Raw genomic sequence first — 18,607 nt, 5'->3', positions numbered from 1 at the left:
TCAAACATACAGGAAATACACAGACACATTTCTGGTGACCTTTAAGGGAAAAGTAAAAATATACATGTAACATGCATTTTCATATATGCTTTCTGCTTTTCATATATGCTTTCTGCTTTTCATATATGCTTTCTGTTTTTCATATATGCTTTCTGCTTTTCATATATGCTTTCTGCTTTTCGTATATGCTTTCTGCTTTTCATATATGCTTTCTGCTTTTCGTATATGCTTTCTGCTTTTCATATATGCTTTCTGCTTTTCGTATATGCTTTCTGCTTTTCATATATGCTTTCTGCTTTTCATATATGCTTTCTGCTTTTCATATATGCTTTCTGTTTTTCATATGTGCTTTCTGCTTTTCATATGTGCTTTCTGCTTTTCGTATGTGCGTTCTGCTTTTCGTATATGCTTTCTGCTTTTCATATATGCTTTCTGCTTTTCATATATGCTTTCTGTTTTTCATATATGCTTTCTGCTTTTCATATATGCTTTCTGCTTTTCGTATATGCTTTCTGCTTTTCATATATGCTTTCTGCTTTTCATATATGCTTTCTGCTTTTCATATATGCTTTCTGCTTTTCATATATGCTTTCTGCTTTTCGTATATGCTTTCTGGCACTAGTACGGTAGGCCACAGTAGTTGTGTCCATTTCAAATGCTCTTATCTTATTGAATTATGAGAAATTCGATTTTTCGGCGCAGCCCAATAATTTTTGCAGCACGCGTCTCATGCACAACTAATGAGACAGAGAGAGATGAATTGGCGTAGACAACCAGGATGCAAACACAATTCAAAACTCCTGGGACCTCTCTACAGGGGAGTGTCCTGGGTTCAGGCATTGTGTGTTCCACAAAGAGAGCACTTCTGGGACGTTATACCACCATCACCGCCATACACGATTCACTAGCTTATTATAGAGCTACGTCCACCTGGGTATAAATAATGCAAAAGAGCTAAACAATTACTTTCTAATTTATGGTCTTCTGTTGGGGCTTAATTCAAGCAAATAACAATGTGTCTCATGAACACAATGTATATTTGTATGCCCTGCAGGGCTAAACACTAACCAGGTCCTTTTTGTAGATAATTGTTAAGTTCAACAGACAAAAGCATGGGTCACGTCAGATGGGGGCCCTACGAGCCAAATTTGGTCCACATTTCAGTCTGAATCAAAGCACTGGATTCCGTGTTTATGACTCAGTGTAAGCGCTATTTCTACACTGAGTATACAAACTCATTCCACGACATAGCTTTTACCTGGAATCACCTGGTCAGTCTATGATCCCTTATTGATGTCACTTGTTAAATCCACTTCAAATCAGTGTAGATGAAGGGGAGGAGACGGGTTAAAGAAGGATTTTTAACACATGGAATGTGTGTGCGTGCCATTCAGAGGATTGTGTCCAGAACTGCAACGCTGCTTGGTTTTTCATGCTCAACAGTTTCCTGTGTGAATCAAGAATGGTCCACAACCCAAAGGACACCCAACCAATTTGACACAACTGTGGGAAGCGTTGGAGTCAACATGGGCCAGCATTAGATCATCTGTTTTGTTACTGTGCATATGTAGCTTGTTTTTGGTCACAAGTTCAGGGATGGCTGAAGAATTGCAAGATTTAACTGGAGCTAACTCTGCAAATAGCGCTGCTGGGTGCTTTAGAAAGTCATAGTCAATCGATTAATAATACTCTTAGCAAAAAAAAATCTTTAATTTACAATCTGTTGAAACTATGATAATAGAAAGGTTCAGAACCTTTGTGAAACTTCAAAGCACAGTTACAAAATATGGCAAATAGAAATCTGGATGGTCTTCAGAGGTCAATGGGAGGGGTTGAGGGTAGCTGAAGGCTTGGACTAAAAACTAACAAAAAATAACTATTGTAAAATATACTGTGTCCGTAAAATGTATATAGTATGTATAAGCTGAAAGTAAAAGCCTAAGCGTCATTGTTCATTAGTTTACACCAACTAGGGGAGGGGTGGTAGGGTTAGAGGAAAATAATAAAGGAACATATATATATTCTATATACAGTACCATTCAAAAGTATGGACACCTACTCATTCCAGGGTTATACTTTATTTTTTACTATTTTCTACATTGCATTCTCTCAACCAGCTTCATGCGGTAGTCACCTGGAATGCATTTCAATTAACAGGTGTGCCTTGTTAAAAGTTAATTTGTGGAATTTCTTTCTTTCTTAATGGATTTGAGCCAATCCGTTGTGTTGTGTTGTGTTGTGTTGTGGCAAGGTAGGGGTGGTATACAGAAGATAGCCCTATTGGGTAAAAGACCAAGTCAATATAATGGCAAGAACGACAGTCCATCATTACTTTAAGACATGAAGGTCAGTCAATGCGGAAAATTTCAAGAACTTTGAAAGTGCAAGTGTAACAGTTGTAACTTTAAACCGTCCCCTCGCCCCAACACGGGCGCGAACCAGGGACCTTCTGCACACATCAACAACGGTCGCCCACGAAGCATCGTTACCCATCGCTCCACAAAGGCCACGGCCCTTGCAGAGCAAGGGGCAACACTACTTAAGTCTCAGAGCAAGTGACGTAACTGATTGAAATGCTACTAGCGCGTACCCGCTAACTAGCTAGCCATTTCACATCCGTTACACAAGTGCAGTCACAAAAACCATCAAGCGCTATGATGAAACTGGCTCTCAGGAGGACCGCCATAGGAAAGGATGACCCAGAGTTACCTCTGCTGCAGAGGATAAGTTCATTAGAGTTAACTGCACCTCAGAATGCAAACCAAATAAATGCTTCACAGAATTCAAGTGACAGTCACATCTCGACATCAACTATTCAGAGAAGACTGTGTGAATCAGGCATTCATGGTCAAATTTCTGCAAAGAAACCACTGCTAAAGGACACAAATAATAAGAAGAGACTTGCTTGGGCCAAGAAACACGAGAAATGGATGTTAGACCGGTGGAAATCTGTCCTTTGGTCTGATGAGTCCAAATTTGAGATTTTTGGTTCCAATGTATTTGTGAGACGCAGAGTACGTGAACAGATTATCTCTGCATGTGTGGTTCCCACCCTGAAGCATAGAGAAGGAGGCGTGATGGTGTGGGGATGTTTTGCTGGTGACACTGTCAATGATTTATTTATAATTCAAGGCACACTTAACCAGCATGGCTACCACAGCATTCTGCAGCGATACTCCATCCCATCTGGTTTGCGCTTAGTGGGACTATCATTTATTTTTCAACAGGACAATGACCCAAAACACCTCCAGGCTGTGTAAGGGTTATTTGACCAAGAAGGAGATTGATGGAGTGCTGCATCAGATGACCTGACCTCCACAATCACCCGACCTCCATCCAATTGAGATGGTTTGGGATGAGTTGGACCGCAGAGTGAAGGAAAAGCAGCCAACAAGTACTCAGCATATGTGGGAACTCCTTGTTGGAAAAGCGTTCCAGGTGAAGCTGGTTGAGAGAAAGCTAAGAGTGTGCAAAGCTGTCATCAATGCAAAGGGTGGCTACTTTGAAGAATCTAAAATATATTTTCATTTGTTTAGCACTTTTTTGGTTACTACATGATTCCATATGTGTTATTTCCTAGTTTTGATGTCTTCACTGTTATTCTACAATGTAGAAAATAGTAAAAAAAAAAATAAGAAAAACCCTTGAATGAGTAGGTGTCCAACCTTTTGACTGGTACTGTATATATATATTTTTTAAACAATACAAAAACATACACATCCAAACGACAGCATACAAATGCACACAAACATCAATGACATCACACCTGTTCACACCCCCATCTCCAGCGCTCGCATCACTCTCTGCCACATGGCCTCAAACTCCACCATTTTGTTTGTCTCCGTCGCCCACGCACTTTCAACATTTGACCTTTCCATTGTGTAATCGATGGAGGATTGGTTGGTTTCCAGTTAAGTTTAAATTTTTTCAAGATGATTGATGTGAAAAGTATTGTCCAACTCATCGGGTATCTCACTTCACCCTCATATGCCATGTCTTGAAATATGCATACAGATGGAAAAATATACAGTGCCTTCGGAAGGTATTCAAACCCCTTGACTTTTTCCACATTTTTGTTATATGATTTTTTCCCTCATCAGTCTACACACAATACCCCATAATGACAAACCAAAAAACTATCATTTAAAAAAAATGTTTTTAAATGTATTAAAAATAAGAAACAGATACCTTATGTAAATAAGTATTCAGACCCTTTGCTATGAGACTCGAAATTGAGATTAGGTGCATCCTGTTTCCATTGATCATCCATGACATGTTTCTATAACTTGATTGGAGTCCACCTGTGGTAAATTCAATTGATTGGACATGATTTGGAAAGGCACACACCTGTCTATATTATATAACGTCCCACAGTTGACAGTGCATGTCAGAGCAAAAACCAAGCCATGAGTTTGAAGGAATTGTTCGTAGAGCTCTGAGACAGGATTGTGTCAAGGCACAGATCTGGGGAAGGTTACCAAAAATGTCTGCATCATTAAAGGTCCCCAAGAACACAGTGGTCTCCATCATTCTTAAATGGAAGAAGTTTGGAACCACCCCAACTCTTACTAGAGCTGGCCGTCCCGGACAGAGTTCCTCTGTGGAGATGGGAGAACCTTTCGGAAGGACAACCATCTCTGCAGCACTCCACCAATCAGGCCTTTATGGTAGAGTGGCCAGACGGAAGCCACTCCTCAGTAAAAGGCACATGACAGCCCGCTTGGAATTTGCCAAAAGGAACCTAAAAGGACTCTCAGAACATGAGAAACAATATTCTCTGGTCTGATGAAACCAAAATGTAACTCTTTGGCCTGAATGCCAAGCGTCATGTCTGGAGGAAACCTGCCACCATCCCTACATTGAAGTATGGTGTTGGGAGCGTCATGCTGTGGGGAGTGCAACTCAATATTAAAAAGGTGTTCCTAATGTTTGGTATACTCAGTGTACATGTACCACAGTTTTTGATAAACAGATGATTAAGTGGAAGGTAAACAGGTGGACATGAATAAAATGTACTGCAGGCAGAATGTTGAATAGCTGACTTTGTGATGGTAACGTGTGTTCACGAAGATGATATGGGCAGGAGGGGCTAGCACCAGCACCTATCAGATTGGACTTAATGTGATCTCTGAGTATTGCCACTGCTGTTGAATTAGCTTCAACAAATGAGTCGGCCGACAGCCATCTGGCCTGGGAGAAAAGAGAGAGAAGAGGGAAAAGAAGAGGCCTGCATGATGTGCAGAGCCAGAGACCAACCTCATCTGAGTGTGATAAACAACGTTCTGTCCTTATGTCTCCTTATCAAATCACATTTTATTGGTCACATATACATGTTTAGCAGACGCTAGCGAAATGCTTGTAAGAAATATTACACAAAAAAACAAAATACTGCAAAGTTGCTCAGGAGCTAGAAGCAGAGATTCCAGACTGACTGGAAGTGGAACCATCTGGTTGGTCTGAGAGTGTTTGATAGTTCGGTGCCCCCGGACCCCATTCTAACTTGAACTTCTTGCTGTTGAATTCATTGGGTGTATGACGATGACACAAATCTCATTAGATTGATTATGGATTTGGAAAGGAGAGTCCAAATGGGTCATAACATTTTTTGTTATCCAGACCTTTTAGTTGGATACTTCTGATTGAATAGATACTATGTCGTCTGCAATAAAACACAGACATTGAAAGCTTTTGCCAAAAATAGATAATGTCCCTAATTGAAATGCCTTGATGTATGCTGTGCTAAACCATATTCTCTGTTTCCCTCCTGTCTCCTCCAGAACCCCCGCGGCCTATCGCACCCCCTCAGCTGCTGGGTGTTGGGCCCACCTACCTTCTGATCCAGCTCAATGCCAACTCCATATTCGGTGACGGCCCTATCATTCTGAAGGAGGTGGAGTATCGTATGACATCAGGGAGCTGGATAGAGACCCATGCTGTCAACTCCCCTAACTACAAGCTGTGGCACCTGGACCCAGACACAGAGTACGAGATCCGTGTGCTGCTCACCAGACCAGGGGAGGGTGGCACCGGCCAGTCTGGACCTCCTCTCATCACCAGGACCAAGTGTGCCGGTAAGTCTCCTTCTCCATCCTTCCTTTTCTCGACGTTGTTTTTAATTTTCTCTTTTTTGCTCCCTGTTGCCTCTCTCTGCGTTCCACTGCTCTGTGATATTTGCATACTGATAATTGCCTTGGGCGCTCTTAGAAAACATAATTGGAAAAGCCAGGGAAAATAAACAAGGTTCCTGGTAGAGGTAGTGTCATGGCCGTCACTCACTAAGAGTTCTTTTCAGATGTCGGGGGTGAGGGTGTTTCTAAGGAAATAAACTAGCATGCTTTTCAGAACGAACCTTGCCAGTATTTACCCTGGGGTCCGTGGATGACAAACCTGAGGAAGGAATTCTCATTCATTTCTGTAAGGCGGCGTGATACACAGTCCTGGGTTGCCATGGCATCTGCATTAAACAGCATATCAACAAGGCGGGGACTATATACAGAAGTTTTATGGGGGAGCACGTAGTGGAGCGTTTGTGTACGGAGAAGGAATCTGAAGATGGAAAGTGGTTATTAAGAATAATGCAGAATGTATGCAGTGTTTCATTACTCTGGGCATTGCCTTTCCATCAGCCTGAGACACTATCCATCTATTCCCATGCCTCACCCTCAGATGTGAATAGACCAGCTGTATTCCCAGATTGACATTCAGAGTGGGGACTCTCTGTAGTTTTGTGTTTCCTCTTGGCTACTGTCAGGTTGTGGAGTGAGGTTTTCCAGGGGACATAGTCCAGGTACAGCCCTTGTAGTCTGCTCAGGAGGAGATGCCTACTCTATGTCACTGCTTTCATCCATCATAGCCAATCATATCATTGAATTATGTGCTGCCCATGGAATTGGCAGGAACGGAAATGGCAGGAACGCATTATATGTTTGTGGCAATACAGAAAGCGTATATATCAATATCTTCCTCTTAGTTTGTCCTACATCTCACTGCACGCTCCCACCTGGCAAAATGCATAAGGATTTTTTTCCCAGTTTCATATTTTGGTGTTTAGACCCTGACATCCACAGCAAAAGGAATCCTCGGTGATTAGGAAGTCAATTTGAGAGATGTAGGCACCAGGCATCTGTGTAAATAGAAGTTGTGATATGGCTATGGTCTCAGCGGACACGTTTTGATAACTGGGCTTAAAGAGGCAGCCTAAATTAAAATCTTTGACATTCGTTTTTTTTTTTAAGTATATCCTGTATGTATGACAGACACTTTTATGCTAGACTACACTTCCCCTAGATTCCTTTTGAGATTATTAGTTTATCTTCAGTAAGAATTTTATGGCATCGTAGCATGGATCATTTCCGCTTATGTGTTTCACAGCTTCTATACCTGGAATCAAGTTGAATGACAACATAAAATAATTGTAAGAAGTCATTAGGGATGTTCTCCCACAGTAGCATCACGGGTCACAATCAGATAGCGTGTGTCTTACGTGACAGAGGAAGCGGGATATCCTTGCTTTGTATCTAAAATGCAAATATTAAGCATCTGAGCATCTTCCTCCCCATCCCGGAACGGGTGCCATGAACAAGTGCAGGCCAGGAATTACAAACAGTGCTCAGAGATTTCTTATGTATGTGTTCTCCTACACAAACAAAATCAACTTCCTCTCGTATTGTTTAACCTTTATCCTGTGAACTTCAGGTTATTTTCACTACCAGTACATTACTATTAGGATAAGGGCTCCTGGGTAGCAGAGAGGCGGGGTGGCTCGCAGACTAGTCAATGTCACATTTCCTGATTTGCAGGGTGAGCGAACGCATTATGAAAATCCTCAGGGCGCCTCTCTCCAGAGAGTTTGCGTTTTGTATTTGTATTTATATATTTTTTTGCATGCTCCCTATATAATTTACTTCTTACAAATGTCCTGCCATTTCAGAAAAATAACGTATTGATCATTTCCTCATGCTTCACTGTTAAATAACAAAGAAATAAACGGCCGGGAGGCCGGGGAATGAAAGCTAATATTTGCTGGTGCATGTTACTGCCACCATTTATTGCTGCATAGAATTCACGTTCCATATATTTCTCTTTCCCCACCATTTTGTGTAATAGTATTGTTGTACTGGGAAAAGAGGTGGGTCCATTAGTGTCTGGTTCATATTACGGTGATGGCATTCCTACCATGTTGTCACTTTGTCGTCTGCACATTAAATAGATGTCATGCACCACCATGGTTCCCAGCTGTGCTTCATTTCCCCCGCCTGCTTCAGACCACGTAGACTCTGCCTTAAGTCCCCCATTTCCTGCCATAAACACTGCCAAGAAGAGAAAAGAAAGCATTGGAAACGATCTTCTTCGCTGTTTCCTTTCAAGTTGGATGTATGTGTGTGTGAATAGGTGTGGCACGATTGTGGAAGAACTGTACTATTGTGTAAGTGTCTCAGATTTCCTGAGGGAAGCACATGACACGGTGCTGCTGGAATAGCCAGGCAGGCCGCTCACTGTCTGCCACCTGAGCCCTATTGGACTGGTTACCTACCAGCAGACAGCAGACTGGGACTGAGGGTTAGAGAGGAGAGAAAATATAGTGAAAGAGAGACAGAGCAGGTCTGCTTTCCCACGGGAAGGGTTTTCTTTCATCACCGTCGAGACAAACCACTCACCCACACGATAGTGAGACAACATGGAGGACTGTTGGTCTCATCAAGACCTCTCTCTTCAGCTAGCCAAGCGACACCTCCTACAAGCAGAATTGATGAGTAAAACATCATTAAAGGCTACATTCAACTGGAGATTTCATTTCATCATTACTCAATATGTGTCCCATGTCTGGTAAAATGAGCAGAGGCTTCATTTGGACCGGTTTCCTATTGAAAGGATAGATTCAGCAGTCCTCTGCACTCTATGCTCCAAGAACCTAAAGTTTTTTCCATACCACTGCCTGCTCAAAAACTCCTCAGCTGGAAATTAGATCTCGTATAATGAAATGAACAGACCGCTCGGTTCCTAATGCCCAGTAGGGGTTTTACCGGAGAGTGTTGAAATGTTGTCGCCTTTTAAATTCAAACAGGAAACACCGTATTGACTGGAGAGGAAGTAGTAGAGTTGTTAAGCTGACACTTGCACTAGAACCGTTTCCTGCATGACATACAGGCAGGGAAAATTAATGCTCTTAGTGCGCCATACGGCTTTGATTCGCCTGTACTCATGCATTTCTACGAGCACCTCAAGTCGCGCGACAAACGCCTTTTGCCATCTGTAACCGACCTGATTGGTTTTAATAGTTCTACACGTCTGAACATGTTGTGCTTTCAGAGCATCACAGGCTAGGATAAGCTCTTGAAGCCAGTTCAAAAAGCAATTAACTCTGCAGAAGTAGCTAGCACTGCACTTGGTCCTCGGCCATATACTTTAGCCTCGCTCCTCCAGACAGAGTAGTCCTGCATGGGCTTTAGTAATATCACCCTTAATGTTGAAGAGCATTGGGATGGAGCAAACGTAGCCATATGTGTCCCAAATGGCAACCTATTACAGTCCTATGGGCCCTGTTGAAAGGTAATTGCACTAAAAAGGGAATAGGGTGTCATTTGGGAAGAATCCCATGTCGAGGTTGAGCTGAGGCTGATGTATCCACTGTCCAGTAATGTCAGGTTTCCTTTGACTGACAAACAGAACAGAGGCCTGTCTATCAGGGAGATGTTTCAGGACCACTCAGTCAGTGTGAGAGTCAGGACGTCGCACTCGTGCCAAGACACCATTCCAATTAGTGAAGGTAATAGAGAACCACGAGCGGCTGACCATCACATTGCTGATTACACAGAAAAAAGGTATACTGATTACTTCTGAATGACCTCTCTGGGCTGACATTTGCAGTGGCAGGCCTTTTATTGAGGCAATTTCAATGAAATCACCGGCAGCCCTTCAGATGAACAGTCGATCCAATAACAACCTAAGTAGCGCCAAGGTCAACAGTTCAACCTGTCCTGTGGTACTGAAAGGAATGCATTCGGGTCAGGATTTCTTCCACTTTTCGCTAATGTGTTGCCAAGGTGTTTGATTTGGTGTATGCTATCACTAATTGTTGCCATCTATTTGCTGAACGCCGAAGGGACCGGCGATTAGGAGTCTCAAGACAAACCATCCGAACACAACGGGCGTGTTTAGTGATGCGGTGAGGACTATTTCCTCTCAGGTGCAAACACACAGGTCTCCACCCCTCCACTCGCATATGCACATTGACTTTCCACACATGATCAATGCTCAGTCTTACATATTGATTTTGATTGGGCCCTGCAGCCAGAAATACTATTTAGGGGTCTAATTCTTTGAGTTCTGCATTCATTTTAAAGACCCTGAAAGCACTAGAGATGTGTTTTTTCCCCCTGTACGGGTGATTGTTTCTTCCTCCTGCATAGGAAAGTGGTAAACAATCATGGTGATTATGGCCCCCATCGATGTTATTAACATCCTAGTACACTGGGATTCATACTATTGATTTGGGTACTCAGTCTGTACTCTCCACTTGACACGTTTGAAAAAACCTCTCACACAACTATACATGCTACTACTGACCTACCTCAGAGGGACTAGTGTTTCTTCAAGGATGAATTCCTGTGACATTTGCTAATCTGTTGCCCATGACTTTGCCTGTAGTGAGACTGACACCAGTTATGGTGGGGTTGTCCATGGGTCAGGGGGAACTTTCAAACAGTATTATCCTCCAAAATACCCCATAATTACTGAAAGGCATGAAAAGCTGAGATTTTGATCATAAATGCACACTATCAGAATGTGAGGGAGAGAAAGAGTGAGACCCACTGTGTGTGGAATGTTAGCTGTTGTACTACACTAGTAATAGTAGCAGTAGTCATTATATCAGTAGTCCTGGTAGCAGTCACAGTTGTGATCGTCCTCTAGAGCAGTGGTTCCCAAACTGTGGGGCGGGCCCCGTAGGCAACGCAGTCCGGCTTCAACTTACTCTTGAAAGTTGTAGTAGTAGAATGCACAAGGTGCAATTTCGAAATTGGGTAGTGGCATCATCAGTTTCCTCTTGTGATGTCAGTCGTTGCATCACTTCGAGAGACATTTATAACTTGTCAAAAATGTCCCGATCAACTAGCCCATGTCAGCTAATGTTTTTTAGCTAGCTTTTTTATCCCATCGATTTTGTAGTAATGTCCGAGTCACTCAAATATCACATGAATACACAATAGACATGGCAAAATGTATAGAATTGCAAGAAAATTGGCTTTAAAACTGCAAAACTTTCTCTGTAACCAATGACATAATCTGTAGAATTGCAGGAAATAAGCTTCAAACCTGCAAAACATTCTCTCAGCCAACAAGAGGGGTGTGAACAGTTTGTGTCATCAACAGTGCTTGTGCCCATAGAAATAGATGTGGCAGGGGGGGGGGACGGGGGGGGGGCTTGAGTGAACATTTTTGGGAACCCCTGCTCTGAAAGACGTGTTGGAGCACAGCATCTATTAGTATGACTCCCTACTGGAATATCATATTATGATGGATTCAAGGGGGAGCAGAAATGCATTCCACTGCCAAATGAGTTTGAATGGTTGATAACATAAATGACTGTCAAGCAGTGAATGGCAGGGGACATGGAGTTGGTATATTACTTTCGTTACCTCAGGCGCTTCGAGAGTCTCCCGCGCTAGCCCTGGCATTACTCTTTCGTGGGAGTCGGAGAAATGGGAAGCTGCGCGGGATGAGGATGAATCATAAGGAATGGTGTTCCAGACGCTGACAAGCCACACAGGACTGCTGAAGCATGGACTCTGATGTATTATTTAAATGCACCCTGTTTGGCATGGGTGGTAAATCGAGTTTACCTTCTGTTTTGTTCCTCTCATGTTACAGCTAATATTTCATACCATACATAACCTAGGCTTGGCACAAAAACAGGTCCAGCTTTTTGTCAATAGGACTCACTGTCAGAGCAGAGGTGGTGGATGGTAATGTTTTCTGCTCCCAGGCACCGCTCTTCCTCTCAAGCCTCTCTCTACCAAGTCCCCTGGCCAGTGTTCTCAATTAAGGCAACACTGCTGGGGAATCTTCTCTCTATAAATCCTCTCGTTTGTTTGTTTGCTCCATTTTTAATCACGAGCGCCTCTGAGAAATCCTGCCTTGTGACTGGAAGGGAGTGTTTGGTATTTGTTGTGTTTTTTACCGCTGCCTCACAAACCATTTTGACTTTATGTGGATTATTATTAATTGTGTGGCTGCTCAGTGCTTCTCAGTAATGATGCAAACACAGGAAGGCTTACTCTACAATAGGAAGGAGGCCGGCTTTTATTTCATCATGATAAATGAGGATATTTACAAAGCAAAGCAATTTGTCCTGTCTCATTCCACACCGTGCATTGCAAAAGGGATTAGGAGGGGGAACAATTCATATCAATTAAGATCGATTTAATGTGTCATGACACAATTTCTGCCGACTCGAGAAATAATTAACTGTAATAGTGCAGGGCATTAAAAAACATTATTTGAGTTGACCACGCTCTATCTTAGGGGCAATGTTCTGAATGAATAAAAATCTAGTTAATTTCTTTTGTGTCTTTTTGCCTCTATAAGTGAGTGAGATTGTTCAAATCTGTGGGTCACGTGTTATTTACCCTCCAGTCCCACAGCCCAGTAATTGAATGTGTCATTTTTATTAAACTCTCTTTTTGCTGAGAACCCCAAGCAAACTTTTTATCCATTTCATTCTCTTTTCTTCAACTCCTCACTCGACCTCTGGGATCCATTACCCTCTTTCCCATCCATTGAAGATAGTGTATTCTACCCTGTATGCTACTACGTGAACCTAAAGCTGCGTCTTTCCGTAGTTGGCCCTATATGATTCTGTGCCACACAGCAGAAGAGTGGGACACTGAGGCCGATGGGTCTTCAAATGGAACTAATCAGTATAGGAGCCAGTGGAAGGTGGCCTCCTAAGCACCAGTAGGGGCAGCACGTCCATTTGGCCAGAATGTGGGCTGAGCCCAATGGTGTGCAATGCTTCAGTAAATCAGAGAACTCTCATTATAAACAAAGTGCAGGGAGGAAAACACAGGGGAATAAGGAGACACTTTGCTCTGTCTTTGAGAGCTGGCCAGCAGCCTTTTAGACGACATTGAAGGACTAACTCCATTATAGTGCATATTGATAATGGTAAATAATGCAACAGCTGAAAGAACATGGGGACTGAGCTGAACAAAAAAAAGTCTATATAGTATTGAGTTAGTCAGGCTAGAAGCCCAGTGGGAGATATGTCTATTTGACAGGATGTCAGCTTTGCTCTGTCTTTTGACCTGTCGTGACTCTCCCTCCCAATGATTGTTTGTTTTTACCCAGAGAGCAGGGCTACATTCAATTCATTAATTCCAACAAAGGCCTTACCTGTAGCCCTCTTTAGATTAAAGTGTGTGCCCTCTCAATGATTTGTGTCCAGAGAAGAGGCCTCCTCGACTGCAGGCCACGGTCAACACATGACCCACACTTGGCCTTCCCTGTTCCGAAAGGAAGCTAATGGGCAATTCCATGATAACAGAATTGCCCATTTAAAAAGGATGTCAAACAAAAACCATTGCTTTCACAGTGTAGCTCTTTCCACTCACAGCTCCTGTATACTGTACAGTCCTCTGTAGCTCAGTTGGTAGAGCATGGTGCTTGCTACGAATAGATAGTGAGTTTGATTCCTGGGACTACCCACACTTAAAATGTATGCACACGACTAATAATCACTTTGGATTAAAGCGCCTGCTCAATGGCATGTTGTTATTATTATGGGTTAAATGGCAGATTGTCATTGATACGCGCCTAAATTGCAACGCAGTGGCTGTAGAGTAACATGCTATACATGATGTCAGAGCTCAGGTTCTCCATTTCACAGCGCTGTATGGGTTTTGACTGACAGCCATTATAAAGTTGAGCACCGCGCGCGACAATAAGATCCTCCCATCCCCCCTGCTAATTGGGCAACGTTTGCACATGTGTCATTGTCTGAGTGGAGGGAAACGCTGTAAATCGAGAGGAGTCGATGTATTCTGACAGATGACATGTTTGAGGATTATAATAAATATTGCTTTGAAGTCATGCAAGCTAACCACACACCCGTGAGTCCAAATGTGCACTTCACATTTCCATAATTGAAAACGTAAATGTAATTTACACTATCAACGTTTATGATCGCTATGTTTGAGCCACAGTTACATGGATGACATGCCTTATACCCCGGGTTGTCCTGAACAGAATGAGCCTGTGTTTGTCCTATTGTGAAGCAGCAAAAAAGGAAAAAATCCTCAATGGCAACAAAAAAAACACCTTATAATAGAAGGCTCTTTCCTTTAGTCATAAAAGTGCATTGATATTACTTAGGAACTGTACACTGTTTAGAGAGGTTTGTGGCCACTTGGAGACACCAGTTAGACCTCTCACTCAAACCCTTGTAATAGATTTCTCATTATCTTGCATCTACCCAAAAATGTTAATTCATATTCTTATGTTACTGAATGTATCCAGAGTATTTTCAGATTGTTATTCACAAATCCTTTAAAAAGTACAGTAAATGTAAAATGTAATGTAATGTTTGCATTCAGTCTTGTTTTTGTCCTCACCTTTGGCCTGAATCTCCAGTGTTGTCTTTCAATTGCTACCATGTTCATGCATAGTGCTGAGCGATTATTTTTTTGTATTTATTTATTGACAACTAATTTACCCACGTCGGTTCAATTATTTGAATTCCATTTAGTTTTTTTCTCTTCTGTGAGCTCAATGCGCACATTGCACAGTTTCTCCAGAGATAAATCTGATCCAGTTTGAACTGTGCAATGTAGTTATAGTTTCCCACAGGCCAATATTCTTAGTTTAGCGCATAAAATGTGGTAATTAACTACAATGACCATAATCCATTGCGCATCTACTTGTCTGGTCTCTCTTATGCCCACTACGGAAGAGGCAAAGAATGCAGTAATGAGCAGTCACTACCATCATGGGACTTTTGTTTTATTCTGTGTTACAGCATTTATATAAATCAAAACCGAAAACCGTGATTACCTTTTAATAACCGAACCGACCTCAAAAAGCACTAATCACGTAGCACTAACACATGCTTTTTATAGTTCTTCTGTTAGAAACATTTAAATTTGGGCCTATCCATATAGTCCAATTTCCACGAGTGTAAGTGGTTAACAAACCATACAACTCTATGCATAATAACTACTTTGAACAATTTCCACTGAAAATTAGACAAACGCATTTACTGGCAAAACTGTACAGATGCAAAGTTTGGTAACAGAATAACGGTCAAATCTCCTGCAGTTTTACTGTGTTATTCAGGGCTCATCTGTAAAATAAACCGTGGCCTCAGCATGGTCCCAGCATTTATTTAAAACATGGATAACTGAAATCAATTCTGAGGAGTAAGTTAAATGAAAGCAATTCATTGAAAATGGGGTTTGTCCTTGTGCTGAAACAGGGTCTGCTTTGCCTTAAACAGTATACTTTTGAAGGCTTTTGTGCTTTTGTTATTCACATGTTGTACCAAACAATTCACACAAAAGGAGCTAGTGAATACCAGTTCTCACGAGACAATTGTTTGGTATTGATCAGGTTGCCAGAGAAAAACAGTTAACATTTCAATGAAAATATGTATTTTCCAACAATAAGAAAGTATTGTTTTGTTACTTATACTTTCACCACGTACATATTTTCATATCTCGGCCAATATAATAATTGTATTATAGGTTATACAGACTCTTCCTTGGAAGCCCATTATAACAGGCCATTATCCTCAGAAAGCCTCTTTTTGAATAGTTAAACTAGAAGGCAGCTCTATTCTTCCTCTCTGACATAGCATGTCCGCGAGTTATCACTCATTCTTGTGAAATAAGTCATTCCACCAACGAGTGGCCGTCCACAAATATATAACTCTGAGCAATTTTCCGGAATGCCCTGCGGCAGCCTTCCCGACTATCTCATCTTCCCAGGCTAAAGCCTTTTAAATAGGCGGTAGTAATGAAATGCAAGGGATGGCTTTGGCTCTGTGGCGCACCCCGCGGCGTGCCGAGGCCTCCCTAACAGCAGAACGCTTGGCGGTGTTGTGGAGGCTGGGCCGGGCAGAGCAGATAAAGGAGATGGTGATTAATGTTTGTTCAACAGTTAGCCCAGGCTTCTTCTGCAGAATGCACAACGAAGCGTCAGTGGGACCACAGATCCTTTCAACAAACATTATGAAGTTGCTCACATTATCTGTATGTGAGAGGGAAATGTTATTTAAATGTAAATTCCTTCTCTTTTTTTTTTTGTTGCTCGGTTCTGGTCGATTTTTGTAATCCAGCCACCCATCTTTTGCTCATTATGTTGAGGCAAAAAACATGATCCTTTGCATTACTCCGGATGTGATGAACACAATGTCGCTTTCCATTTGAATCATAAAGTAATGAATGACAACATGGAAAAGAAATACCTCCATGATGTTGTGCAAACATGTGCGGGATACACCAGTTGCCAGAATAGTGTATTACTGAATGAGTTCTCCTCAGCCATACTTTACATTTTATATAGTCAATTCTCACAATGGATTCTCCCATTTACTAGCCTTTTTACTGAACCAGTTGAACATCTTCTCCTATCTGTGTTTAAAACACAAGTATGCTAAAACCTTACTACCTAGACCTTCCTAATAAACCATTACTCTGCATTAATCCTTAATTATATTTGTTTCCCTTTCCATCATTACATATACTCCACCTGTACTATATCTTAGGGGGGGTGTTGACTACTCCTTTAGACTGCTTATCAGCTTCCTTACAGGCTCTGCAATTTGAATTTCAAAACGAGGCAATTGGACAAATGTGTGGCTTTTTTAACTCTAGTACCGGGCCATTTCTCACTCTCCCCCCCCCTTCTGGCTCTCTCCCACTCGGTCTTCCTCAGACTGCACCGGCTGCAATTTCAATACAATTAAAGATCACAGGAATATAGACTTTCCATTCTAGTGTATATGATCCTCTTCACATCTACCATTCTGCAGTGGTTAATATCCTACCACATCAATATGCTCCGTAAGATAAGGCACTAACTACTTGCTTGGAACTTGGTTGTCTGAGGTAAGATTGCTAAATAGAAGTCCCAACAGTGCACAGTGTGAGTCTACACTAGTTCTCCCTGCATCTCATACAGTAGTACTTAGCACCTGATTGTAATCCATCACATTTGAGATGAATAAAAGATGGCAAAAAAGAAAAAGATGCATCCTTGACATTTTGCTCTTGCCAAAGTTAGGTAATCTGTGCCTGGGCTTGTTTTACAGATTTATCTGTCTCCTTTCTCCCTGTGATTTGTGGTGCTACTCTTTATATAGGGATGTATGGATCACGCAGCCTCCTGTGGAAATGGCATTGCCTCGCTCAGGAATAGACCTCATATTTCACCGCTAACGATCATACTGTACCTGCTATTGTTATACTACACCCATTATCAGCGACGGTCAAAGAGGGACCTGCTCTCCGTAATGGGTGGAAGGAGGAATGTGTATGGAAAGTGACAGCAGCAGTAGAGCAGCTTTATGCTTGTCCCGGGGCTGTAAACCTCCTCAGAAGCCGTCAGATTAATTGTCAGTGACTAGGAAGTAGAGAGTCTAGCGACTGCTGTGTTCTGGATGGCTGGGCACTGTGACTTGATATGTACAAACATTTCACATCCACAGTAGTGTGGTTTGTCAGGTCGTATGCCCGACGCACGCTAAAAGGGATGTGCTTGTAATCAAAACACATGTGGCCATGACTTCACAGTGGCATGCCGAATATCCCCTCCAACATTTACACACACACACTAAACGGACGTTGTTCACTGAAATCTCAGCTCTTTGATGTGAGGCAATTCAGAATGTGAAAGAGTCTTGCTGAATGTTTCAGTGTATTTTTGTGATTTCAAAAACAGTTAATTCATCACTGCTGGAAATCTACATGCAGATTCCCAGAGATAGTATTGTGAAATTCAAGTCATTTAAAATGCAAAAATTAAGTAGCACTTTTTCCTCTAGTGTATCAAGCTACTTACTACAAGCCTCGCTTGCGACATCACAGGGTATGTACTCCATTAGATCTCTCATAGTTTCCATGTCGGAAAGTGTAGCAGCAGATAATGCTCTTATTTCCAGCTCCATCCAGAGTCAACCCTGCTGACTCTTAATTGAAAATCTTCGTTCGGTACAGAAGATCACAAGGAGGAAAATCACATTCGTCCTCTCGCTGAATACAATTTCTCTAGTGCTAGTGGTAACTGTGTGGGTAATTGATATGATACTGGAGTGACACACAGCGTTGGGAATAGTGAGAATTCGTTTTTTCAGCGGGCCCAGGGGGAGGCAGACGCAGGCAATGCTCGCCATTCCTTTGTTATATTTTCTATGAGGAGTTTCTCTCCTCCTCCTGAAGAAGTGATTTATTGGTACTTGTCTGAGGAGAATAAAAGGTGAAATATAATCAAGTTTGGGAAGGACTGGGAGGTTAGTCTGAATGGTGGCAAGCCCGGGATGGAAATGACTGACACAGGAAAATTGGTTGATTGCAGGAAAAGGAAATATTGTGACCACTCAGCGCGGCAACAAAAT

At 42.1% G+C, this 18,607-nt stretch overlaps 1 protein-coding gene across 18 annotated transcripts in view; it reads left to right on the top strand.

The window, feature by feature from the left end:
• Positions 1-18,607, top strand: part of LOC129825034 (receptor-type tyrosine-protein phosphatase kappa) — a 164,928-nt gene that overhangs the window by 93,647 nt on the left and 52,674 nt on the right. For all 18 annotated transcript variants that reach the window (XM_055884694.1, XM_055884698.1, XM_055884697.1 and 15 more), the window contains one exon: positions 5,778-6,071. In XM_055884694.1, the coding sequence (XP_055740669.1) occupies positions 5,778-6,071 (294 nt within the window). The remainder of the gene's footprint in view (positions 1-5,777; positions 6,072-18,607) is intronic.

This window comes from Salvelinus fontinalis, chromosome 27 (assembly GCF_029448725.1).
Source record: "Salvelinus fontinalis isolate EN_2023a chromosome 27, ASM2944872v1, whole genome shotgun sequence".
In the NCBI taxonomy this organism is placed as follows: domain Eukaryota; kingdom Metazoa; phylum Chordata; class Actinopteri; order Salmoniformes; family Salmonidae; genus Salvelinus; species Salvelinus fontinalis.
The sequence above is the reverse complement of the archived record's forward strand: the minus strand, read 5'-3'. Positions and strand labels throughout refer to the sequence as shown.